The following is a 23,488-nucleotide window of genomic DNA, read 5'->3' as shown; positions in this document are numbered from 1 at the left end:
AACGGCCGTCAGGGAAGGCCAGGGAGGCGGCCAAAATCCCAAACGCGCTTTGGCTTCGGTTCGAGCCCTGTTTAGCGACTCTGGCGCTCGAAACGCGTCACCGCCTCCACGAGAGACCGCATTTTCAAAAATTGACAAGCCAGCGAGTTTGGCTTACCTGGAGGTCTCCGAATCCGCTGTCGACGTCTGGCACGGAGGCCCACGTCCCGCCACTCATCTGCGGGGCAAGACAAGGACAGAATGACAGAATGACGCGCTGACTTTGCGAAATCGGTCGCCGTTACGAACAACAGTGTCCGCTGCCTTTTAGTGTTTTTGTGCGGCGGCGTCACGGTTTTGCCCGCCTCTGCCTGCCTCGGCCTGCCGAGGGGCGGAATGTGGATCTGGGCTCCATAGTTCTTGTTTAATTGCCGCTTTAAAAACACCTCCGGCTGCAGCCAACTGATTCCGAGAGTCGTTTTCGTCGCTCCGTCTCTCCCGCACCCACGCGGGACGCCCTATGAGTGCGAGGGAGACAGAGCGACGACTGGTTTGGTGAACCGACCTGGGTGAACTGGACGGAGGACCTGGACGAGGACGTCGTGGACGACCGGATGACTTGCAGCGAGCCCCCAGGCACCTGCGTGGAGAACACCTCCAGCTGCTTGCGCTGGGTCTGCTGCACTCGGCCGTCGGCCATGTTCAGGGCGCGGTGGTCCACGACCTGCGGCAACGCACTGTCAGTCCACTGGCCGCACAGTGGATTTGCCATCGCGTGGCTTTGGCTCACCTTCCCGTAGTTGTGGATGGCGGTGGCCGTGCTGGCGGACCAGTGGTTGGTCTCCCTGCGCGCGCGCTCCAGCGCGCCGGTGAGTCGGTCCCGGTGGGACCACTCCACCACGTTGCGCCGCTGGAAGGGCAGGTCTCCAGCCACGACCTCCATGGCGTCCTGCTGCAACAGAGGAGAGGAAGTCTTGAGAAGCAGTTCTTTGCCGGTTACCAACCGAGTGACCCGACCAATGGATTGCTCTCCGAACGAGGAGTCCATTGGTAGGGTCACACGTTCGGTTCGAGTCCCATTCAGCGACGCTGGAGCTCGAAACGCGTCCGGGGTTTTGGCCGCCTCCACCGGTCTTCTGGCAAATCCACTGTGGAGCGGCAGAGAATGTGGGCGGATCGCGCAACGAAAAGTGAAACAAAAACGAAGGAATGCCGCGATGAAGCTATGCGTGACATGCCGAGCCGTTCGGCCGGAAGGGAAAGAGCGAATCGGAGAGGAGAGAGAGACGGGAGCGCTGCGCGACGCTGCGGGCAGAGAGAGACGGCGAGTCGGACGCACGGACGTTCCGGAGCCGTTTTCAAGGTACCACTCCATGTATGGAGGTAGTAAGGGCGGCCCCGAGCAGGCTCGCCGCTTGCCCGCTTTCCGTTCCCGATTGTCTTTATCCCTCTTTGTGTCTCGCAGCTTTGCTTCTCTTTGACACCTGTTCACAAACGTACCCGAAGGAGCAGACCAAAAGAGATCATTCCAAACACAACTCGGGGACTTCCTCCTTGCATCTCTCTCTGGTGCTCCCCAGCCCATCTCCCCTCTCTCTCTCACACACACACTCACACGGCCATGCACGAATGCACACACAGTCAGACACATCCGTGCTAAATGCAGAGCTGTGAAACTGATAAAAGCATTACCATTATTCGTCTGTGTCTAGCGTTCCACCGCCACGCACGCGCAATGCCACCGTCTCTCTCTCTCTCTCTCTCTCTCTCTCTCTCTCTCTCTCTCTCTCTCTCTCTCTCTCTCTCTCTCTCTCTCTCTCTCTCTCTCTCTCTCTCTCTCTATCTGTTTCGTTCACTTTCAGTCCGCATGGCAGACCTTCAGCGAATGCACGCAGCATTTCGCAATCGCACCAAACGCGTGTTCGGTTTGTAGTTCACATTGTGCGTGCGTGGCGGTGCGTGTTGGCCGAGAGCCGGCAAGGGAAGGTTGACCCTGGCTATATTATTCCAACGGCACTATTTGTACGGACGTCTCTCCCGCTCGACTCACTCAAGGAAACTGCCCAGCATCTGCCTCATAGCTGCACACTCAGTGTCAAAAGGACAATCTTCGTTACCAGCTGGCCTGGACGCAATTTTGTGCGTGACCAAACCTTGTGACAAAATTGTAACCTAACCGTAAAGCTTCTGTGAAGCTTCTGTGAAGCGGCGGCACGAGGGGGTATGCACTCGCGTAATAGTCGGTTCACTCTATCTGTAATAGCACGCGTAATAATACGCGTAATAGTCGCGTAATAGTCGCGTAATAGCCGAAATTGTCAAAATTTTATCAATTTTGGTGTGTTTTAGGCCGTTTTTAGCTAAATTTCGATTAATTTGTAGCGTAATAGAGCGTAATAGCGTAATAGTCGGTACACAGGTTCAGAGAGCGCATACCCCCTCGCGGCGGCAGCTGTGCACTTTCTCCAGGCGAGCACGTCGCTTTACTGCAGAGCACGGACCAGCGACACGCAAAAAGGCAAATCGCGTTTATTGCGCGATTACGCAGCTTTTTTAACACTCTAAACGTCTTACAGCAAATAAAAGGAGGTGGAGGCGGAGACTTTCGCCGAAGAAAGTTGACGAAGTACGGTGCGACGAGTTTTTCTGGGGTAAATAACAAAGTCAGCTGTGAGAATTTTCTCCATGTGACGAACTAAATTGTAGACAAAATAATTTGGAAGGTGTCTTTCAGCGTGTACTTTTCATCGCTCAGGTCATTGTCTCAGGGAAAAACGGAAACGTCATGAAACCAAGGCACGGCTCTTCCAGGCTCCAGTTTGTCCGGAGCCTGGGGGAGCTAATATTTTAGGTCTGTTTCCTCCGGTCGGCCTCCTTGTTAACCTGGTCACGCTCCAGCGAAGGGACAAATGGTGGCAAAAATCATTCTTGACCCATGGTGCGTATCCCGCCCCGCGCGCCCCGCGCCCAGCGGAGCTTCCCTTAATAAATTTGAGTCCGACCTGCTTTTGTTGCTCCTCTTTTTAGTGCAGTAGTTGCTCGGTCTCATTCTCCCCGCGGAGGAAGAGGGCTTTATAAATTGCGCAACCGCCACGCCTCGGCTCGGCCGGCTCGGCCCGCGCGGCCCGCTCTGCAGCGCCTGGGCGGCCAGGGCTTTACTGCCCTAAACGCTTATGCAGCGCGCTCTGTCTCTCTCGCACCCGTGGGGCGGCGCACGGGTGCGAGAGAGACAGAGAGAGACGGCATTAATTACAGCCCCGGATGCACGATCCCCATCCAGTACAGTGCAGTAGCACGCGGACACGTGCTGGTCGCGTCATCCTCTTCCATGTTGCTTTTCGGAGACATTCGGCAAACCGGGGCACAGTGCATTTGCCAGAAGACCGGTGGAGGCGGACGAAACTCCAGACGCGTTTTGAGTTCCAAAGTCGCTAAATGGGACTCGAACCGAACGAGTGATCCACCAATGGATTCCGGCACACTGGCGGGTGGCAGGCCGTTTCGAACGTGTGTTCCCCTTCACCGAGCTCTCCTTTTTCTGCGATACGCTCCGACTCGCGTCCGCCACACCGGCAGTCCTTCTCGTCGCTCTGTCTCTCTCGCACCCGAACGGCACGCCCCGCGAGTGCGAGAGAGACAGAGCGACGAGTCTGCAGGGCGGTGAGGAAAGAGGCTCCGCTCCGTACAGTAATCCGTAAGTCGGGCACTATTGCGATGGACAAAGGCTTGTTAACCGTTGTTAACGCCCTTCGGCCGTTTTTCGCACCACTTTCTTCCTTTCTCACAGGGTAATGACGATGAAGCTCATCGCATCGCTACGCGTGGACGTAGATGAGGGGAAGGTGGCCGCGTCCTGGCGGCGGGGGAGGAGTCGGGACGCGACGGCACCCGGGAGGGAGAGAGACGGAGCGATCTCGCTCTACCGGTGTGCCTCGGCCCATGCGGTCCAATCACGCGGCGGGGGCGGCGGGGCTGAGTGGATACAGATGGCCGGGTGCTTGCGATCCTTGCGATCGCCGCGGCGGGAAATGAAATCGGGGACGTATTTCACCGCGACGACGTTGGTGGCGCTCTAGAAGTGCTCTAGCAGTGCTCTAGCCGCGATGGTGTGTCCGGGCGACGATCGCACGGACGCGATGCAACTGCACCCAGAAAAACGGTCTCTTGATTTTTAATTTTCTTGGTTTTTATCGCAGAAAGAAAAAGTCTTAACACAAGAAATTTTTGATGCATACAAGAAAAACAGTTTGGGTAAAGAAAAATTACCTTGAAGAAACCAAGAAAAGTAAATTTTTTCTTGATCCAAGAAGTCATTTTTTGTGGGTGTGGACTAGGAACGCATCCCGTGCAGGTGCGAGAGAGACACAGCGTCGAGGCTGCTTCACTTCACTGACCTACCGTGCCCTTCCGCCCGGCCAATGGCAGCCCAGCGTCACTCGCCCGATTCGGCTTTGAGTGGGCAGAGCCATGGCAGAGAGGAAACCGGCGAGAGTGAAAGTGGCGGCCAAAGTATTGGCGTTTGCACTCGCGTACCTCACCCCCTCCCCCTCCCCCTTCCCGCGGCAGCAGGCGGCCGGGTCCCGCAAGGCCCGGGAGTAGAGTAACCCGGCCTCACTGCCCTGCCCCACCAATTTGCTGGCCTATTATGACCCAGCCTGCACGGTTGCCACCTTTGACGGACCGCCCTGGCTGCAGACTCTCTCTCTCTCTCTCTCTCCCCCTGCTCTCGGAATCTGCCCGCTGTCTCGCCTAGAGCACTGCTCCCGCTGGCCCAGGGAGTCTCAGGCCAGTCTACGTCTACGCGTTCCACCTTCGTGTGCCCGGATGAAACCAATGGGTGCCACCATTTCCTGAACGCTATTCAAAGCTTTGGCACGTGTGCTTTGCGGTTTGCTCCTTATATAGTCTGCGAACACATACACTCACACACACACACACACGCACACGCGGCCGCGATGTGATATCCATGAGGCGGTCCGTGCTACACGTTCCGCATGGTGAAAATAAAACACGTCGCCGCGCCAAACGCACTCCGCTCGCCGTACCGGGCGAGTCTACGATCTATCTCCGTCAGGGAGGCGAGGAGGGAGATTGAAACGGGACAAGAGGGGGGGGGGGGGTCGCACAGACGTGTTAATACGCCGTGCGTTAGCATAATGAGGGAGGAGGTGCATCGGGAGGTGCCCATACATGGCGGACCGCTGCGGAACGCGCGCTGTGTCGGGTCACTGCAAAGTGAGTCAAAGCGATTCCTCGCAGGATGCATTGCAGCTTCCGCTGAGCTTACCACTGCAGGTTCACGCTTAAAACCTCACGAAGTATTTTGAGTAAACTATTAAAGTTCGTAAAAGCGTACACTGTTATGAATGAGTGGCCTTTTTTTCTGTAGGGACTTGAGGGTGTAGATTTGTTCTTCCCGAGGTTCAACCGAACTTGAAAACAAAATAGCTCCGTCGACTTGACCACTCCGCCGCCGTAGCAACGCGGCGGGCGGGCCGAAAAAAATAAATTCGCCTCATCTTTTATTCGAGGTCCGATTGAGAGCCGACGAAGGTACAATGGGAGGCAGCAAATAGCACGCTACTCTATTTGGCAGGTAGTTTCTTTTGCTTGTGCAGGAAGTGCTTTGTTCGCTGCGTACTTGACCCTGATTTGGGCAGTCCATGCCCATATAGGAGGCAGCGCGCCACACAAGACGAAGAGACGCGTCGCTCTGTCTCTCTCGCACTCACGGGGCGTGCCGTATGGGTGCGAGAGGGGCAGAGCGACGAAAACGACTCTCAGTGTGCTGGCGAAGCACTCCACGGAGCAAGGCAGCGAAGCCAACTTCTTTTCTATCCCTAGTAATGAGAATGAGAGAAAAAAAAGACTCGACGTGAGTTGCAAAACTGACTTTGCGATGGCGGAGGCGAGTGTAACTGTCATGCTCCTCGACGACGGCGGGTTGCTCGTTGCGAAAATGTTTTCGCAGTGTACCGTTGGTGGATGTTGGGACCCGCGACATTGGCCAAGCAAGTATTGTGCATTACTCAGGAGGGGGTCATCGAACTGCTGGCGACCGGATTGGCTTCCCACCTGTGCGTGTGTGCGAGCGTGTGTGTGTGTGTCCGAGCTGTGTTTTGTGTACGAGTGTGTCTGTGTGTGTACAACGCGAGTGTGTGTGCGTGGCGATGCAAAAGCGCATCTCCAGTCTGTAAATAGCTTCACACCGTGCCGCCAAACAAAAAGCATAGCCAGAAAGAAAAACAAACGAACCAAACTTAAAAAAGGTAAACGTAAAAGGAAAAGAATGTCAAGTGCCACACTTGACTTATCGTGGTGACCCCACAAAGCCATTTTGATTTGGTCAAAGTGGAAACTTTGCCAGTCTGAAAAAACAGTCTGATACACGGCAAAAAGGGCTCTAGAAATCACCAAATCGCGAATGGAACCCGAGAAAAACAGGCACCGTTTTTGCCGCGTATCACCAAAGTTCGGACAAAATCTGTTTTTACCGTTTATGGTATTATACGAGGTGCCCACATTCGCGCGTTTTAGAAGTAAGTACACACAGTACATAGACCCGCCGTCCGAAACGAAAGCTGCCTCGCGAGACTGCCAAGCTTTCATGGCTGATTGTAATAAAGCTTTCGCGTGAGTGGCAAACGAGCTCGTCAGAGCATTATGCACACGCCTATTGTGCAACGAAACGATTAATTTGGAAAAAGTCAATAACCCTTGCTCGCCTCGTCGGCTCGGGTGGGTGACTGCGCCCAAGTGCACCCAGCCGGCACCGCCGGACCGGTGGGCAAACGCTCAAAATTTCTTACTGTACGTTATAGTGTACGAAGAAATTTGTTTACATTTTACGAATCTGTAGGGACGGGGCGCTTCAGCCGGCCGCGAGAGGCGCGGGCGCGCGGCTGTCGACATCTAAGACGCGCGGGGACCGTCCCTAAAGGTCCCCTGACCTTATTTTATTATCCTTTCCAAACTCGCGTCGCCGCGTCTTTGACCTTCTCCTCGCCTCTCGAATTATGTTATGGCGTTTCTGTCACGGTCGTGGCTGGTATAAATCCAAACGGAGACGATGGCAGATTGTCGTGCCCGTCCAAAGCAATCAATCAAAATTTTCCCGCGAGATGGGACCCAAGTTTTTGTTTTTCTCTTCATTACACTTTAACTTCGTCATCAACGACTCCCATCAGCCCACACGTCGCACACACAGACACAGTCACACACACACACACACACACACACACACACACACACACACACACACCACACCAACACACACACACAGGTGCGGGGTCCTCGTCACCTCTCGCGTCACCTGAGAAGTGCATGACTCACTCGCCCATAGCGTTCGCGGCGTTCGCGGACCACCTCGTCCAGCGGCTCCGACCGCTTCTCTTGGCTTCGCTCCTTCGACTGGCTGACCCCACCCCACCACCACAGCCATTCAACTCGCGCGCCACTGCTTGAATTTTCGCGGGTCACTTCCTGTGCAGTCACACAAACAAAACACAAAACCGAAGTAAACAAGACAAAAAGATGATAATATGGGGGTGCCACAACTGGCGCAACACCCGCCCGGTCGGTACACCACCAGAAAGCGGTGCGAGATAAAATATGCAAAAGACGGAAAGGCGAGTTCGGGGTGTTTTTGGAGCAATTAGCGCCGGCCAATCAGCGCGCAAATTAGCCGAACACATTCGGTTCATTAATGGCCAAATTGCCGCATAATTTACACATCACTTTTAATCTTTTCCGTCGCGTGCTGCGCCGCTTTCGGTGACACAGGGGCGGCTGTCGTATCGCCCAGCACTCTAAAAAATAAAACGATTTTGCCAACTTCCTTTTCCTTTGTCGTCGCACAAAGGACATTCTCAAAAGTAAAGATTTTTTCAGTATCATTGTTTTTTTTTTTTTTTTTTTTTTTTTTGCTGTCACCCCGCAAGTTTTTAACGTCGCCTGGCCAGTCTCTCGAAAATGAAGGTTTTCCAATATCATTATTTTTGTGGGTGTGGTCCCGCACTGCTGGGGGGTCGCAACCACCACAAGCGGCCGTTGTGAGGCGTCCCGCCGCGTCCCGCCGCGTCCCGCTGGGAGCGCCGCGCTCTGCGGGCTGCCCCTCGGGCTGCCCCCGAACGCTTCGCTCTGTCTCTCTCGCGCCCACGCGGGACGCCCCGTGAGTGCGAGGGAGACAGAGCGAGACTCTCGGAATGAGTCTGCTGCCGTGCCGATGGACGTTTGAGAGTTGTCTCATCACGGACGCGACACGATTGGCGGAGGAGCACCGCCACACCGCCTCATGGCACCGCCTCACCGCCTCCTCCTCGCGGTCGTCGCCGCGTCTAGTGGCGTAGCCGGCGTAGCACCACGAGGCGACACACACACTGCAAAAACCTGCAAAGTGCGCTTCACGCTCGCTCCGATCGCATTGCATCAGGCGGACTCCACTATCAATTTTTTTTTCGAAAAAATGTCTTTGAAAAATGTGCACTCTAAAAACCTCCGTACTTTTTCCGTACTTTTTTCTCCCAGTGTGGCGGTCTGCTCTTGGATAGGAATTTTCTCGTCGTACTATTGGCCAGGCATCCTTCCCTGACTGCGAGGCTCGACTACCCTTCCCTACTCGTCCTGCGAATAGCGAATGATGAATTGCGGGGCCCAACAAGGTTCCCGGCGTGACGAGCGAGTCAGGAGAGTCGTTTTCGCCGCTCTGTCTCTCTCGCACACGCACATGGAGGGCCCCATGAGTGCGAGAGAGACAGAGCGACGAACCGCTCTTCCGACTGGTGCGAACCCCGTGACGGGTTATTGACGCTAACGACGGCCGGCGGGCCGGGTCCGAACAGTCGCTCTGTCTCTCTCGCACTCGAGGGGCGTCCCGTGTGGGTGCGAGAGAGACAGAGCGACTGATCGGCGGACGGAAGCTAGTGACGTTTTGACCGCCTCCGCCGGTCTTCTGGCCCACTGTGGGGCGGGCCGATCCGCGGCGGCAAGGCAGCGGCACGCACGTCGGGGCCTTGCCGCCTTTTACAATGTAACGGCGTGACTGCACTGCAACACTGCCGTGACTGCGTGGCCACGCCACCGTCACAGTCCTTACTTGTGACTCGTCACGCTCGGTTTAGCCGTTCCGCGCGGCAGCGCGCTGCAGAGCCTGTCTCTCTCGCACCTACAGGGAACGCCCCATGAGTGCGAGAGAGACAGAGCGAGGACTCTCGGAATGAGCCGGGCAACTGCAGCGCGCAGGGAGCCAGATAGGCGCTTGTGCCGTCACCTCGGCAAATAGTTCGTTTTGCTAATGGCTGGTGGCGAAAGTCGGGTTGCGGCACCGTCTGCATGCGAGCAATGGGAAACTTGGGAACCCAAGACGACGGAAACGTTACACTACATAGACTATTTATTTTTAATTTTGAAGCAGATTTGTTTTGACAATTGACTGAAGCTCCATTCTAGCCCCTATTTTTTTACAGTAGGGCCATGGAGTGTATAGTCACTACACTCGGCATAATAATTCTTACAATGAAAAGGTGGTCATTTTTTTTCTGACTCTTACGGTTGCTTGATTTCTCACGAGTTTTCAGTGCGATTTCGTCCAACACGAGTATTAAACGATTCCGATCCGTGTCCCCCTGCCCCCTCGGCGCCTCGCGCAACCCGGTGCCACGCCGCTACGCCCCTGGAGACCGATTCCGAGGGTCGTCGCTCTGTCTCTCTCGCACTCGCGGGGCGTCTCCTAGAGGTGCGAGAGAGACAGAGAGTCAGTCTGTCGGCCACGTGGGCCGTCCGGCCCGTGGGTGGCTGCCGAGTCGGGGGGTCCGGGAGGGGGGGGGGGACGCGAGGGGGACAGGATGGGACGCGACTAGGGCTGTGATGCTGCCGACGATGCCGCCGGGACATTCGGACGTTGACGTTAGCGACGCCGTGACACACTCGTACCGTTGCAACGGAGCGCGCTGTACTTCTCTCTTGATGATACCCGGCCTCCAGCCGGATGGAACAGTTCACCTCGTGATGAAGACAGAACGCTTTTTTTGGCGTTGTATCGCGCCGCAGGTACTCATGCGCGGTGAATTGATCCGAAAACAGCCGCGAAAAACGCAGAAAACGCGAGAATTTTAACAGCCATAACGCGAACGGGATGGGAGCGAGACGTGGGTCGCGGACCGCACCGCACCGGGGGGGGGGGGGGGGGGGGGGGGAGCGAGAGAGACGCACTCATCTCATGGAGCGCGCGTTCGACGCCCCCCATCTCAAAGCTTTGCTTAGGTTCACAAGGTGCGCACACGCACACGCCACACACACACACACGTGCCAGGAGGTGCATACACACACGCGGACACACTCGCACACTCACGTGAACACACACACAGACAGGGGAACTCTTCAACTCATACCGAAAGACACACACACTCACACATTTGCTAGTAGGTGCACAGCACAGCCTCAAGCACGCGCGCTCACACACACACACACTCACACGAGTAGATAATACACGTACTGCATGCAGTAGCTGTCTCCCGCGTCCGCCGCTCCGTCACTACTCCAGGCTTGGCTAGCGCGCTCTCTCCTTCGCTCACTGTGCTTCGCACTCACACGCATTCACACACACACTCGCACTTACACATAGCCCGGCGTAGCGCGGTGGCTCTCGCGTTGCGGTAGGTTAGTGTTCGACCACCTCTGTGCCAAGAACGCAAGAAAACGCCTCACGGGAAAAGAAAAAGATGCCGCTACAAAGGCTTGTTACAAAAATAGTGCTCTCTCGAGACCTCGCAAACTGCTGTAGGTCTTACAAGAAAAGAAGCTTCACGTCGCGCGTAGAGAGCACACAGTGGGCCAGAAGACCGGTGAGGGCGGCCAAAAGTCTTGACGCTTTTTGAGCTCCAGAGTCGCTAAACGGGGCTCGAACCGAACGTGTGACCCCACCAATGGATTGCTCTCCGGACGAGGAGTCCATTGGTGGGGTCACACGCTCGGTTCGAGTCCTGTTTAGCAACTCTGGAGCTCCGTCTCGAGTTTTGACCGCCAGCGCCGGTCTTCTGGCCCACTAGTGGGGCTCCTTGGCCGCTGGCTGTCCGACGCACCCAACCCGACACTGGCACGGATTATTTCAAGTTCAGGATTCAGGCCGCGGCCCGTTGCCCTGGCACGCCGCGTAGCGCGTACGTCCCACCAACACACAACAATGGGCGCCACGCCACGCCACGCCACGCCACGCCACGCCACGCAACGCCACGTCCACCGACACCGCGGCGGCAACAGCCAGCAATGATAGCTAATTGCCACTCCAAATTGATAAAGCGATGCCGGGCGATGCCCAGGGGCGGTGGTACACTGTACTGTGCCATACGCCGGGGTGGCACACACTGTGCGGTCGTGGCACACTGTATACTGTGGCACGCCGGCCCGCGGGGGCGGAGGCCGATGCCGGCGATAAAAGTGTGACCCAATTTTTGCGTCCACTCACTCGGCCGGGCTGCGAGATTCAAATCGAGCGCCGTGCCGTGCCATGCCGCGCCGTGCCGTGCCGTGGTCCCAGCTGTGCACGAAGGAGCCCACAGACAATGGGAGCTATCGTCCCGGTATGCCTCGGTCTGCCAATCGGACAAACTCTCATAGCGCGCCGAGCCGCACAGCGGTCCGGGAGAAAATGGTGCCAAACACATCCCTGTTCGGGAGAATATAGTCCGTCCGCTTCTCCCGGTAGTTTTTTTCTCCCGGTAGTTTTTTTCTCCCAGTAGTTTTTTCGTCCGTGTTTTATTTTTTTTTTTTTTTTTTTTTGTAGCTGATACTAAACGCAGGCGTCTGTTTCCAAATCCGTAGCTTGCTGGGTGTCACGGCCGCTCCGGAACGCGTCTAGAGTTTTGTCCGCCTCCACCGGTCTTCTGGCCCACTGTGCGGCCTGCCGGCGGCGGTACACTTCTCACAAGGCTCACGATCATTGTTCCAGAAAATGATGGCCGTCGTTCCAGCGTTCCAGACTTCCAGCCGCAACCACTGATAAGACATGAGTCCTGCACTGGAACGCCGACCGTGGCCGACCGTGGCACTGGCAGTGCTGCAGCATGGCTTGCCACCGCCCATCATCTTTCAGAGGTCACCACGGTCCACTGGCGGCCGCGGGCCCGAGGGCCTGCCTGTCTGTCTGTCCGTCTGTCTGTCTGTCTGTCTGTCTGTCTGTCTGTTCGTCGGAGGTGGTGGTTCGCCCTTGGCCCTGCTGCAACCTCGTTCCTTCAGGAAGCCATTTGGGAAGGTTGGTTCCACTGCCTCCGTTCTGCAGAAACAGAAAACCATTTTGGCGTCTCGGCTCCACTGCCTTTCCTCCGTCTGGAAACCATTTTGGAAGGTTGATTCGATGCCCCGCCACTGCCTTCGCACGTACGTGAGAACGACCGGCCTACGTCCCACATAAGCAGGTCCATCATCTCGCCTTGCGACTCAAACGGAGCAAGACGCTGCCTACGCTGCAGTCGGCCACAGGCAGCAGCAAGCAGCAAGGTGACCGGACACGGAATTGACCGCCACACTGGGAGTCGTTTTCGTCGCTCTGTCTCTCTCGCACCTGCAGGGGACGCCCCTCGAGTGCGAGGGAGACAGAGCGACGACTCTCGGAACCAGTCTGCAGTACGCGCCGATACGATCGCGAACGCCAAAACAGAAAGCCCGCCTGATGGATTCGGTTCGCCTTTTCTCCCCAGACTCGGATGACATTTTTGAAGCTGTGGCCGAGCTGCCAGTCCGGCACAATGGCGCGGCCTTTTCCTCCAGCGGCTGCCAAGGCGCCAAGGAGTGGAGTGGCACAGCAATATCTAAACAAACAGCGTGACGGTGCTCCTGTTACAGGACAGCGACTTGCGCACAGTGGGCCAGAGGACCGGTGGAGGCGGCCAAATCTCTGGACGCGTTTTGAGCTCCAGAGTCGCTAAATGGGACTCGAACCGAACGTGTGACCCCACCAATGGATTCCTCGTTCGGAGAGCAATCCATTGGTGGGCTCACGCGTTTGGTTTGAGTTCTGTTTAGCGACTTTGGAGCTCGAAACGCGTACGGAATTTCGACCGCCCGTGCCGGTCTTCTGGCCCACTGTCGGCCTGGGAGCACGCTGTGCCCTCCAGCCTTCAAGTCTCCAGCCTGACCTGGGCAGGGCCCGGCAAGGCCTGGTGGAGGCATGACACACTCGAGCTCCTCCTGAGGGACGTTCACAAACCATGTGACCCTCACCATGAAAAATCTGGTTGTCACTTGATGAAAATTCCAAGGCTGATTTTCGTCGCAGGAATGTCAGTTGTCTCGCTCAAGTCTAGGAGCTTTGCAAAGCTCCTGATGAAAATATCAAGAGATGACAACGTCATCAAAGTCTTCAAGAGGCGACAACAAATGTTTACTGCTTTGCTTTACAGGGAAGCGCCTGTCAAAGTCGACATAGGCAATCCCGCACTACAGCCGTGCGTTGCGGGCCTAATGGTGGCCTACCTGGCAGGCGAGCACACTGGCTGGGCCAAAATTGTGGCCCACGGCTCCAAGCGTCGAATCGCCTTTGACAATATCGCGAAAGAACGCGTGGTCCTCTCTTGGATTGGCAGTGTAGGGAACTACAAAAGGCAACGAAATGGCGTGCTGCCTGGAGCAAGCTGTCGTGTGCCGTCTGGGCAGGGCAGCGTGCTGCCGAGCTGCTGCACTGTAGCGGCCGGTCCGGAAGGGCTGCCGGCCTGCATCCTGCACACTCATTCCGAGAGTCTCGCTCTCTCGCTCCTGTACGGGGCGCCCGCGAGTGCGAGAGAGACAGCGACGAAAACGACTGGCAGTGTGCCGCTGCATCCTGCTGGAGCAGGAAACGGGGACGCACCGCTTGCAGTACAGTACAGTGCAGTGCAGTTGGAGCCGCCGGCTGTCGCAGCGCGAAGAGACAGAGACACATCCGTCATCGTCACCCCGTTACAGCGGCGGTCAGACACACCTGTGTGCGCCGTGCCGCAGTCGCCGCTCTGCCTCTCTCGCGCCTGTACGGGGCGCCCCGAGTGCAAGAGAGGCAGAGCGACGAAGCACTGCTCGGTGTTCGGTGGCGGCGTCAAACTCACCCTATCGGCAGGGTCGCGGCGTAGCCGAGCGGGTTACAACGTGGTCACTGAAGTCTGAGCGCCAAGCTGAGCGCCGTTGGCTCGGGTTCTAATCCCGACTTCCTGCTTTTTTTTTCCTACACTCAGTGCTTCATTAGAGCAACGGGGGCGAATTCGGTACGATACTGCCGTTGCTCCCCTTGCCTGCGAGGCGGCCAAGCAGCCCGCCTCTCCGCGCCAAGCACGAAAAAAGCTTTCACAAACTCATCTAATTGTCGGAACGTGTGACCCAGGTTGCCCAGGCCGCCAGCCCCTTTCCGCCGAGACGCGGAGCCTCGCGGAAAAATGACTTGTCGTTCCGCTTGCCGGCCGGCCGAACCAGAAGCGTCGCCTCGTCGCTCTGTCTCTGTCGCACTCATGGGGCTCCCCGTTAAGAGTGCGAGGCAGAGAGAGAGAGAGAGAGAGAGAGAGAAGAGAGAGAGAGAGCTGCTGCGAGTCGCTTGCCTGGCCGGCCGCAAACAACAACGAAGCAGTGCCACTTTTTTGGCGGCAGCGCGGCCTCTGGTGACAGCAGAGCCCACTTGGAATGGAGGATGCGTTGGGCTAGACGCCGCGCGCCGCGCCAGACACCGGGTGGTCGCTGCGCCCCGCCCCGCCCCGCCCCGCTTTGACGAGTGGCGCTGCACAGCTGAACAGGTGTGTTGTTGGCTAGGCCGTGGAGGGGCGGTGCAGGGCTGGGCAGAGTCGTTTTCGTCGCTCTGTCTCTCTCGCTCAGGCGCGGGACGCCCTGCGGGTGCGAGAGAGACAGAGCGCCGAGAACGCCTCTCGGAGTGACTCTGCTGGGCGGGCTAGGGCCGGGCCCAGGCCGGGCCGCCTGCCGCTACCCACGCCTCGAGTTACGCAGCCAGTACGGCGCCCGGCGCGGCCTCCCGGCCGCCGCTCTCGTCGCTCTGTCTCTCTCGCGCTCGCGCGGCGTCCCGTGGCGGTGTGGCGGTGTGACGGAGAGAGAGCTCCGTTCGGAGTGAGGCTGAGGCTGCAGCGACAGCGGCACAGCGGCAGCGAGGCGGCGTTCGAGTTTCGCGCCACACTCTCAGCGACAAGGCGGTGGCCTGACAGTGGCCGGGACGAGGACAGAGGACAAGGCTGTGGAGACAGCGCGGACCGTCAGCCCAGCCCGCCAGCCCGCCAGGCCCAGCCAGCACACAGTGGGCCAGAAGACCGGCGCAGGCGCCCAAAACTCTAGACGCGTTTTGAGCTCCAGAATCGCCAAATGGGACTCGAACGAAGCGTGTGACCCCACCAATGGATTCCTCCTTCGGAGAGTAATCCAAAAATCGTGTTTTGGGCCGACTTTAAGCAGCCACTGCGTTTGATCCGAGGCGGTATTTCGTCCTCCTTCAACGGGCATTTGGTCTTTGGACCTTCCTTTAACATGCCTTTGTTACGGAGTGCGATTATCGGCCTTAGTTTGGGAGCAGTATTGTCTCAAAGTTGATGAAAACAGTAAAAAATGCCTTTGAATGCCATTTTGATCCACTTTGAGACAATACTGCTTCCAAACTAAGGCCGATAATCGCACTCCGTAACAAAGGCATTCTAAAGGAAGGTCCAAAGACCAAATGCCCGCTGAGGGAGGACGAAATACCGCCTCGGATCAGACGCAGTTGCTGCTTAAAGTCGGCCTAAAACACGAGTTTTCAAAGGCATTTTCGACCGTTTTCAACAATTCTGCCAGCCGGGAAACAGCCGCGACCCCAGCCGACCCCAACCACCTCGCCGCGACCCCTCGAAATTTTTTCGCGGCCCCCTTTGGGGTCGCGACCCCAAGGTTGGGAACCGCTGGGGTAGGGGTCACCAAAATTGTGGGACGTATTTGATAGACCACCCCTTCTATTAGCCCAAGCACGCGCAAAACTGTGTGACAACACGGACGAAAATCGTGCACAGAAATGGACTGTGTGCTAGCCTGCGCCGGCCACAACCGCACGCGCCTCTCTTTCTCCTTCTTTGCCGCGCGTTTGGTGCCTTGAATAAAGTGATCCGAGCGATAGGTCGACCACTCCATTGATGCAGAAGTGTCGATATTGACTGGACTACGAGACAGGCTCCAAGGGCGACCCCCACCCCACCACCAGGCCTGGCCGTCTGGGCCCAAACCGCACGCGCTGCCAAAGTGGTCAGTTAAGCACGTTGCGCGGTGCGTTACCCGGCCACTTCTATCGCCGCACAGTGGGCCAGAAGACCGGTGGAGGCGTCCAAAACTTTAGACGCGTTTTGAGCTCCAGAGTCGCTAAATGGGACTCAAACTGAAAGTGTGACCCCACCAATGGCTTCCTCGTTCGGAGAGCAATCCATTGGTGGAGTCACTCGTTCGGCTCGAGTCCTGTTTAGTGACTCTGGAGCTCAAAACGCGTCGAGAGTTTTGGCCGCCTCCATCGGTCTTCTGGCCCACTGTGCGCTGACCGTCCCGGCCGAGCGAAAGAGTTTACGGTCGAAACTAACAGGCCTGAAGCTCGTCAAGGTTTTTGTGCCGTTTTCGCCGGCCGTCGGCGGAGCGAAATTTTTGCCGAGGCAGGATGCACGTGGTGACAGCGATAGCGATTTGGCGTTTTCAAAACGCCCTGGCCAAAGAAAGCGGGCAAACATGAGCCAGTCCGTTCCTAAAAGCCGGACACGTCACACCACTAGTAAACGAACTCCCCCCCCCTCTCTCTCTCTCTCTCTCTCTCTCTCTCTCTCTCTCTCTCTCTCTCTCTCTCTGGCCGAACTCTGCGAGTGTTTACACTTGACTGACACTAGTCTGTCCGAAGCGTTGCCGCGTTTGACTGCTACCGGGGACGGTCGGGACGGACCAGTCCACTCAACGCCGTGTAGCAACTTATTCATCTGTGTCAATACGTCGGTAACGAGCGACACATCAGTGCACACAGTGCGTAACACACACAGGCCAAAATAGAAAATTGGTGTTTTTTTTCGCAAGAGGAGTAAGGCGCAAATATCACAACCTATAGCCACCTCCACCCGTCTTCTGGTGGCCCACTGTGCGACGCGGTGTCACGGAGGACTGGACGGACACCCCCAGGCCCGCTTTCTACAGGCACTCCGGCCTGGCGTGGGCCGCCCGGGCGAATCCCTGGACTGCTATGCAGCGAATTGAGCCATAAATGAACCGTAAATCCTTACACTCTTTTTTATCTCACCGGCGACTTTTGAGTGACCCCGCCAAGTGCCATCCCGCGGCACGGCGTGCACGGCCGGGCAAGCTCGGCCTGGAATGGGCCCGGAATGGGCCAGGACGCAGTGGGACAAGTCAAGTGGGTCAGTTTCGTCGCGAGTTGTCGGGACGAGTCTGCGTGGGTTCGAATCCCTTCGCGAGGCCAAGGAGCGTTTTGCATGAATTTCTCACATACGTTTCTCAACTGCTTGACAGTATCGACAACAGTAAAAACTTAAATGTGTACTCAATTCACGCTTTAGTGCTCTGCGTGTGCGCTATTTCCAAGATTTCAGTGCAGCTGCAACCTGGCTGCAACGTGTACAGTGCAGTGGACCCGGACCTGCAGCGCCGCGATGGACATTAACGTGCACGGTTTGAATGCCTCTGGTCCACGGAGGCTGAGGTCAGATCGCGTGGTTCGCATACGCGCGGCACAGTGCGAGCGCGAGGCGTGGGTTCAAATCCCACGAGACGAAAAAACACGATAAAAGGCTCCGTTTGGGAGGTTGGCCAGGCCTGGCCCGTCCCGTTCGCCCCCGATTCTTTGATTCTTTACGCCACGATGACGCGGCCATCCATGCCGGAGGAATCGCCTTCGTCAAATTTGCCGCATCGGCGGCCGAAAATTCGAGCCGTGCAGTGGCGGCTCCAGAGGAGGCCTTTCGTGGAGGGGGGAGGGTGGCACTGTGATGCCCCTTCGTTCTCTCCGGTACTGCATAGCGCTCCGCGTGCAAAGTGCCCTGTAAGTACACTGTGCATTGCACACGCACGCCGGGGCTCGGCCTGGGCACTCTCCCGCCCACAGAGCGCGGGCACTGCCTGGGCACTGCCTGGGCACTGCCCGGTGCGGATACGGTACCAGATCATAACGCGGCCCGCCGGACTGCGGGGGGTCCCGCCGGGGTCCCGCCGCCAGGCTGATTCCGAACCGTGCGTCGCTCTCTCTCGCACCCTCGCGAGAGAGGGGAGAGAGAGACAAAGCAATGCGTTGGGCGGCAACCCTCGAGGACTGTTCGTTATCCCCTTCCCCCTCCACGCGTGTGTGAACGTCAGGCAGGACGTCAGCCACCGGCGGTGGTGACTCCCACGCGTCCAGCGTGATGGCATGGCAGATGTTGGAGGATGGAGGTCCCAAGTCCCCAGAACGCGCACACGTACACACACACACACACACACACCGCCGTGAGTGGCCATTTCCTCGAAATGAGACGCTATATATGTCTGAGTTGTTCCGCCGTAACTAGTGTGGGCCCCACCCAAAGCAAAGCCTCAGGACTGGTGGAAGCGCGGTTCAGATCGGGGCCGGTGTTCAAATCGTCCTCGCCAACCTACCCTAGACTCGGAGAAAAACCGCGAATATCCGAAAGACGAAGACGGTACGGAGGAAAAAAAAAGTAGCAGTCTCGCTGATTTCGGGCCGCGGTCCAAAATTAGTCAAGGCGGATGAGCTGGCGTGCATGCGAATGTGTGCCGTTGAAGTTGGTCCAAGTTCTGGCGGTCTCGTCGGCCGCCGCACCGCCGCCAGGCCGCTGCCCGCTGCTCTAATGACGGACCCATTCCGGACAGAGCTTTCCTCGCTCTGTCTCTCTCGCACTCATGGGACGCCCCACAGGGGTGCGAGAGAGACAGTGACGAATAACCTCTTGGTTCGCGAATCAGCCGACAGCGCGGTCGCGACGCGCCAAAAGCCTGCCGGCGGGGCGGGCGGGGCGGGGGGGCGGGGGGGCGGGGCGGGGCGGGGCGGGGCGGGGCGGAACCTTGTACTGTTCGCGGAAAAAAAGGAATCGAAGCGCAGAGGAGGGTCTGGCGCTGATTTCGGTGGGGCTGCACGTAATGGAGCCTTGTCAAAACGAGTAAATGAGCGCAGCACGGCGCAAGCACCCCGAGCGTGCCTTGCCGTGCCGTGCCGTGCCGTGCCGTGCGTGGGGCAGGCGGGACTTACTTTGCCGAGACACGCCCGAGCGACAACAACGGATCCTAAGAAGAAGCAATTACCTTGCCACCTCAAACTCTTCTTCCCTTCCCCCTCGCCGCCGTCATCGTGGTCGTGCACTCGGCCGCCATGCCGCCGCCATGCCGCCACCTCGGCCCGGCCGGGTCGGCGACGTCGGAGACGTGGGCGCGGACAGCGCCGGGAAATTCGAAAGAAATTCGTCTGATGCAAACACGGCAAGCGGGCGGGCAGCCCGCGGGCTACAGTGTAGCTACACGATGCAGCGGACTGCTTGGTCGCTCCGTCTCTCTCGCACCCGTAAGGGACGCCCCATGATCGCGAGAGAGACAGGGACCAGGCCATGCTTTGCCCGTGTTAGCAAGCAAAAGTAGCCACTTTGCCCGAGGCGGTGGTAAACACTCCAAGAAATCGTGTACAGAGTGCTCGGCATTACGCTGTATTACGGGATGTTATACTCGTGTATTACGGCATTAAAATGCCAAAATTTTGCACATTTGGCCCAAAAATCGTATTACAATTACGTGTATGAGGCGTAGGCGCGATACACTGTTTTTGAGTACGAGGTATCCCACGAGTGTGTCTACCTCCTCGACATTGCCCCACCCAAAAGACCGCCCCTGGATCCACCACTGCTTCCTCCCCTAGTCCTCCCGTGCACCGCAGATCTTCGCCTGCGCCGGCCTGAGTCGCTTTTGTCGCTCTGTCTCTCTCGCACTCATGGGGCGTGCCGTACAGGTGCGGGAGAGACAGAGCGACGAGAGCGACTTGCCTGCCGGACGGCGCGCCGTGACGTGAGTTTGATGGAACTAATGACAGCATGCTGTAAGGGCGGCCGCGGCCAAGACGGCGCCCGAGAAGGCGGCCACGCTGCCCAGCTCGGTGGAACTTCACGGTCATTTTAAAATTACGTCACAACGGAAAGGAGATGGGGAAGTGCGAGAAGTTGGCCACCTGGGGGCGGTGCACTGCCGGACGGCCTGGCGGCGCACAGTGGGCCAGAAGACCGGTGGAGGCGGCCAAAACTGTAGACGCGTTTTGAGCTCCGGAGTAGCTAAACAGGGCTCGAACCGAACGTGTCACCCCACCGATGGATTCCTCGTTCGGAGAGCAATCCATGGGTGGGCTCACACCACCCCGGTAAGGCGCACGTCGGGGGTACTTTCATCGCGCGATGGTTGAACCCCGTTCAAATCCGACCGGGAGAGGGTACAGCCTTCGCGCGATGAATGGACCCCCGCGGATGTCAAAGCGTCCCCCTGCTGCCCTGTGGCCGAACTCAAGTTTGTCGGGCCGCCGTGCGTCCCCGAACAAGACCGGTGACTTGCGCAGCGAGCGGCGCGCTGGCGACGCGGCGTCTCTCTCCGGCCAGCTGTGACCCGTGTCACCACCCTCGGCCCGCGCTGCCTGCGCTGCCCGCGCGGCCTGCGCTCGGCGCACTCACCTGGGGTCCTCAAGGGCGATGCACGCGATGCGGTGGCCGGGCGGCGTCGGGGCGGTGGGTTGCACCGCGGAGCACAGGGACAGGTAGCACTGGTGGCGCCGTGGGGAGGCTGGCCACCCTACTCATGACACCTGGCTCCAACAGCGGGCAGGCACTGCATATCCAAACGAGTGTACCGGCGTGTGGGAGTGTGCGATGCTTCGCGGAGCGCTGGCTGCACGGCCTGCCTCGCCGCGGCTGTGCCGGCTGTGCCTCGCCGCCCGGACAACGGACAACTGGAGTAGAGCCGGGCTGTCTCACCTCGGCTCGGCCATGCCTCCGCACCGGGCCCCCGCCGCGCCCCTCGCCCCGCGCCCCACGCTGCCCCGCGAGTCGCCACGCCCCGCCACGCCCCGCCCCGCCCCGCCACGCCCCGCGCCCAGGTGCACCAGGCAGCGCCGCAGCGTTGCGCTGGAGCTCGAGTCCAGCCGCCGCGCCGTCCTGGAGGGGCTTCGACTTTGCAAACCCAATGGCGGGGGCAGAGGCGGGGCGGGGGGGGGCGGTGGGGCCAATGCACCTCGGTGCAGATGGCGTGGCTCTATAGTTTCCAAAAGAGAGTCCGCAGGCCCGCAACGCGCTGCTGGCTGACGGATGCCTACCTCCCAGGCGCCTCTACAGCCTGTCGGGTAGGCAGGCCCGCAACGCGCTGCTGGCTGACGGATGCCTACCTCCCAGGCGTTCTCAGTGGACCGTTGTCCAGGAGACAGCCATTTGTAATTTAGTATACGCTACACGAATTCTCAAAGGAAAAGATTTCGCATGATTCTGAGAGATTTCGCAAAAATGTTTCACCAAAATTATTCAAGATCCTGCGTGCTTTCAGTGGGATTTCAGCGGATTTCACGAGGTTCCACCAGATCTCAAAGGGATTTCGCGAGATTTCGCCAGATTTTTGTCCCATTTCACGCCAGATATCGACCACTCCAGTGTGTGTACACGGGATTTGGCGAGTGTTTGCGAGCATTGTGTGCTCTTTGCCGTCGACCTCGCCGTCTGGATTTATTTTGGCAAATAACTGTGACGTTAACGTCCTGTTAGCGCGCTGGCGGCGGGGCGGCACGGCGGCGCGGCGGTACCGACAAGCCTAACCTGACCTGACACAACAGTGGGGCCTGCCTGCCGAGACGCCGAGACGTGTGGTACTGCCGTCTGTGGGTGCACCGCTGTGCGGTGTGTCGACTGGGAGGTCTCTCTCTCGTACTCAGGGGGCGCTCCTAACCGGTGCGAGAGAGAGAGAGACCGACGGCGCAGTGTCCCGTGCCTCGTGCCGTGTGGTCCCACCGTCCCGGCCGTCCCGGCGTTCGCAGTGTTTCTTCTTTCCCGCGGCCGCCTCACTCCCACAACCCTCCCCGCGAGTGCGAGAGAGACGGCGAGACGGTGGACACACGAACGGCACCCCGTCGGGCAGCGCCAGGCAGCACGGCCACGGACTACGTCGTCTTTATCTTTATGGAAACGGGCCAGTGCCGTGATGCAGGCAGAGTAACTCACAACCCGCAGACTGATTCCGAGAGTCGCATTCGTCGCTCTGTCTCCCTCCCACCCGCAAGGAGCGCCCCAGCAGCGCGAGAGAGACAGAGCGGCGAAAACGACTCTCGGAATGAGTCTGCTGCCTACGTGCACTACGTGCCATCGCGGGGCGGGAACTGGCCCGGCGCTACTCCGCGCGCGGTGGACCCTCAATCAGTGTTGCCACATTAGTAGGCGAAAGCTCCCACGACGCACCGGTGCACTGCAGTGTCGGAAGGGTTGCCGGCCTCAGGCTGTCTAGCAGGCCGCAATCATCGACGAGATACAGGCAGCCACGACTGATGCGTTGTGAGAAATTGAGCCGGTGGGGGCGGCCAAAACTCTAGACGCGTCTTGAGCTCCAGAGTCGCTTAGCAGAACTCGAACCGAACGTGTGACCCCACCAATGTATTCCTCGTTCGGAGAGCAGTCCATTGGTAGGGTCACTCGTTCAGTTCTAGCCCCATTCAGCGACTCTGGGGCTTCGGACGCGTCTAGAGTTTTGTTGCCCTGCGCAATGACGTGTAAACAAACTGAGATGAATCCCCGCCAGCAATCAGCGCCCTGCCCGCTTTGCCCGCTTTGCCCGCTTTGCCCGCTTTGCTTGCTTTGCTTCCGCCGCCGTGCAGTCTTACAGTGTGCCGTTCCCCTTCCGGCATCTCTTGATTCGCGACCACAAAGCCCTCGCCGGGTGCCTCGCTCTGTCTCCCTCGCACTCGCGCGGCGTCCCGAGGTACCTCTGTCTACCTCTGGGTACCCGAGGCAGATCGGCGTGTCCTTATTAGTCAGGCCCGTCAACGAGTACAGTCAACGGAACAGCAGAGCTTTGGCCACAAAACGACCAAGGCAACGAGAACGCCGAGCCGCAAATGGAATGACCGGGCGGCATCGGCCGACACGGCGTGCCTCTTGGCGTGCCTCTTGGCGTGCCTCTTGGCGTGCCGCGGCGTTAGCGCACCCCGCCCTCCAGTGGGGAGGCAACTCTCTCAGGAACGTCAAAATCCCGGACGCGATTTTTGAGCTCCAGAGTCGCTGAATGGGACTCGAATCGAACGTGTGACCCCACCGATGCATTCCTCGATCGGAGAGCAATCCAGTGGTGGGGTCACACGTTCGGTTCGAGCTCGACTCTGGAGCTCAAAACGAGTCCGGGATTTTGACCACCCCCACCGGTCTCCATTCAGACGGTTCGAACTGCCCACAATTGCGGGAGTCAACGTTTCTGGAATATGTCGGAGTAAATTTGCGCACACCCTCTCTTCTCCCCGCTCCGCCACCAGACACGCTACTCTATCATC

General features: G+C 58.3%; 1 protein-coding gene across 3 annotated transcripts in view; it reads right to left on the bottom strand.

The window, feature by feature from the left end:
- The window catches only part of LOC117645125, a 29,624-nt gene extending 8,725 nt beyond the window's left edge, over nucleotides 1-20,899 (bottom strand). For 2 of the 3 annotated variants that reach the window (XM_034385085.1, XM_034385087.1), the window contains exons 1-4: nucleotides 20,643-20,899; nucleotides 770-931; nucleotides 545-703; nucleotides 158-217 (exon numbers count right to left, since the gene is read on the bottom strand). In XM_034385085.1, the coding sequence (XP_034240976.1) occupies nucleotides 158-217; nucleotides 545-703; nucleotides 770-922 (372 nt within the window). In that variant the 5' untranslated portion in view covers nucleotides 923-931; nucleotides 20,643-20,899. The remainder of the gene's footprint in view (nucleotides 1-157; nucleotides 218-544; nucleotides 704-769; nucleotides 932-20,642) is intronic. The other variant, XM_034385086.1, reaches the window with a different exon arrangement.
- Nucleotides 20,900-23,488: the final 2,589 nt, after the last annotated feature.

The sequence above is a fragment of the Thrips palmi genome, unplaced genomic scaffold (assembly GCF_012932325.1).
Source record: "Thrips palmi isolate BJ-2018 unplaced genomic scaffold, TpBJ-2018v1 HiC_scaffold_18, whole genome shotgun sequence".
In the NCBI taxonomy this organism is placed as follows: Eukaryota; Metazoa; Arthropoda; class Insecta; order Thysanoptera; family Thripidae; genus Thrips; species Thrips palmi.
Note: the sequence above shows the minus strand (reverse complement) of the source record. Positions and strands in the feature narration are given on the sequence as shown.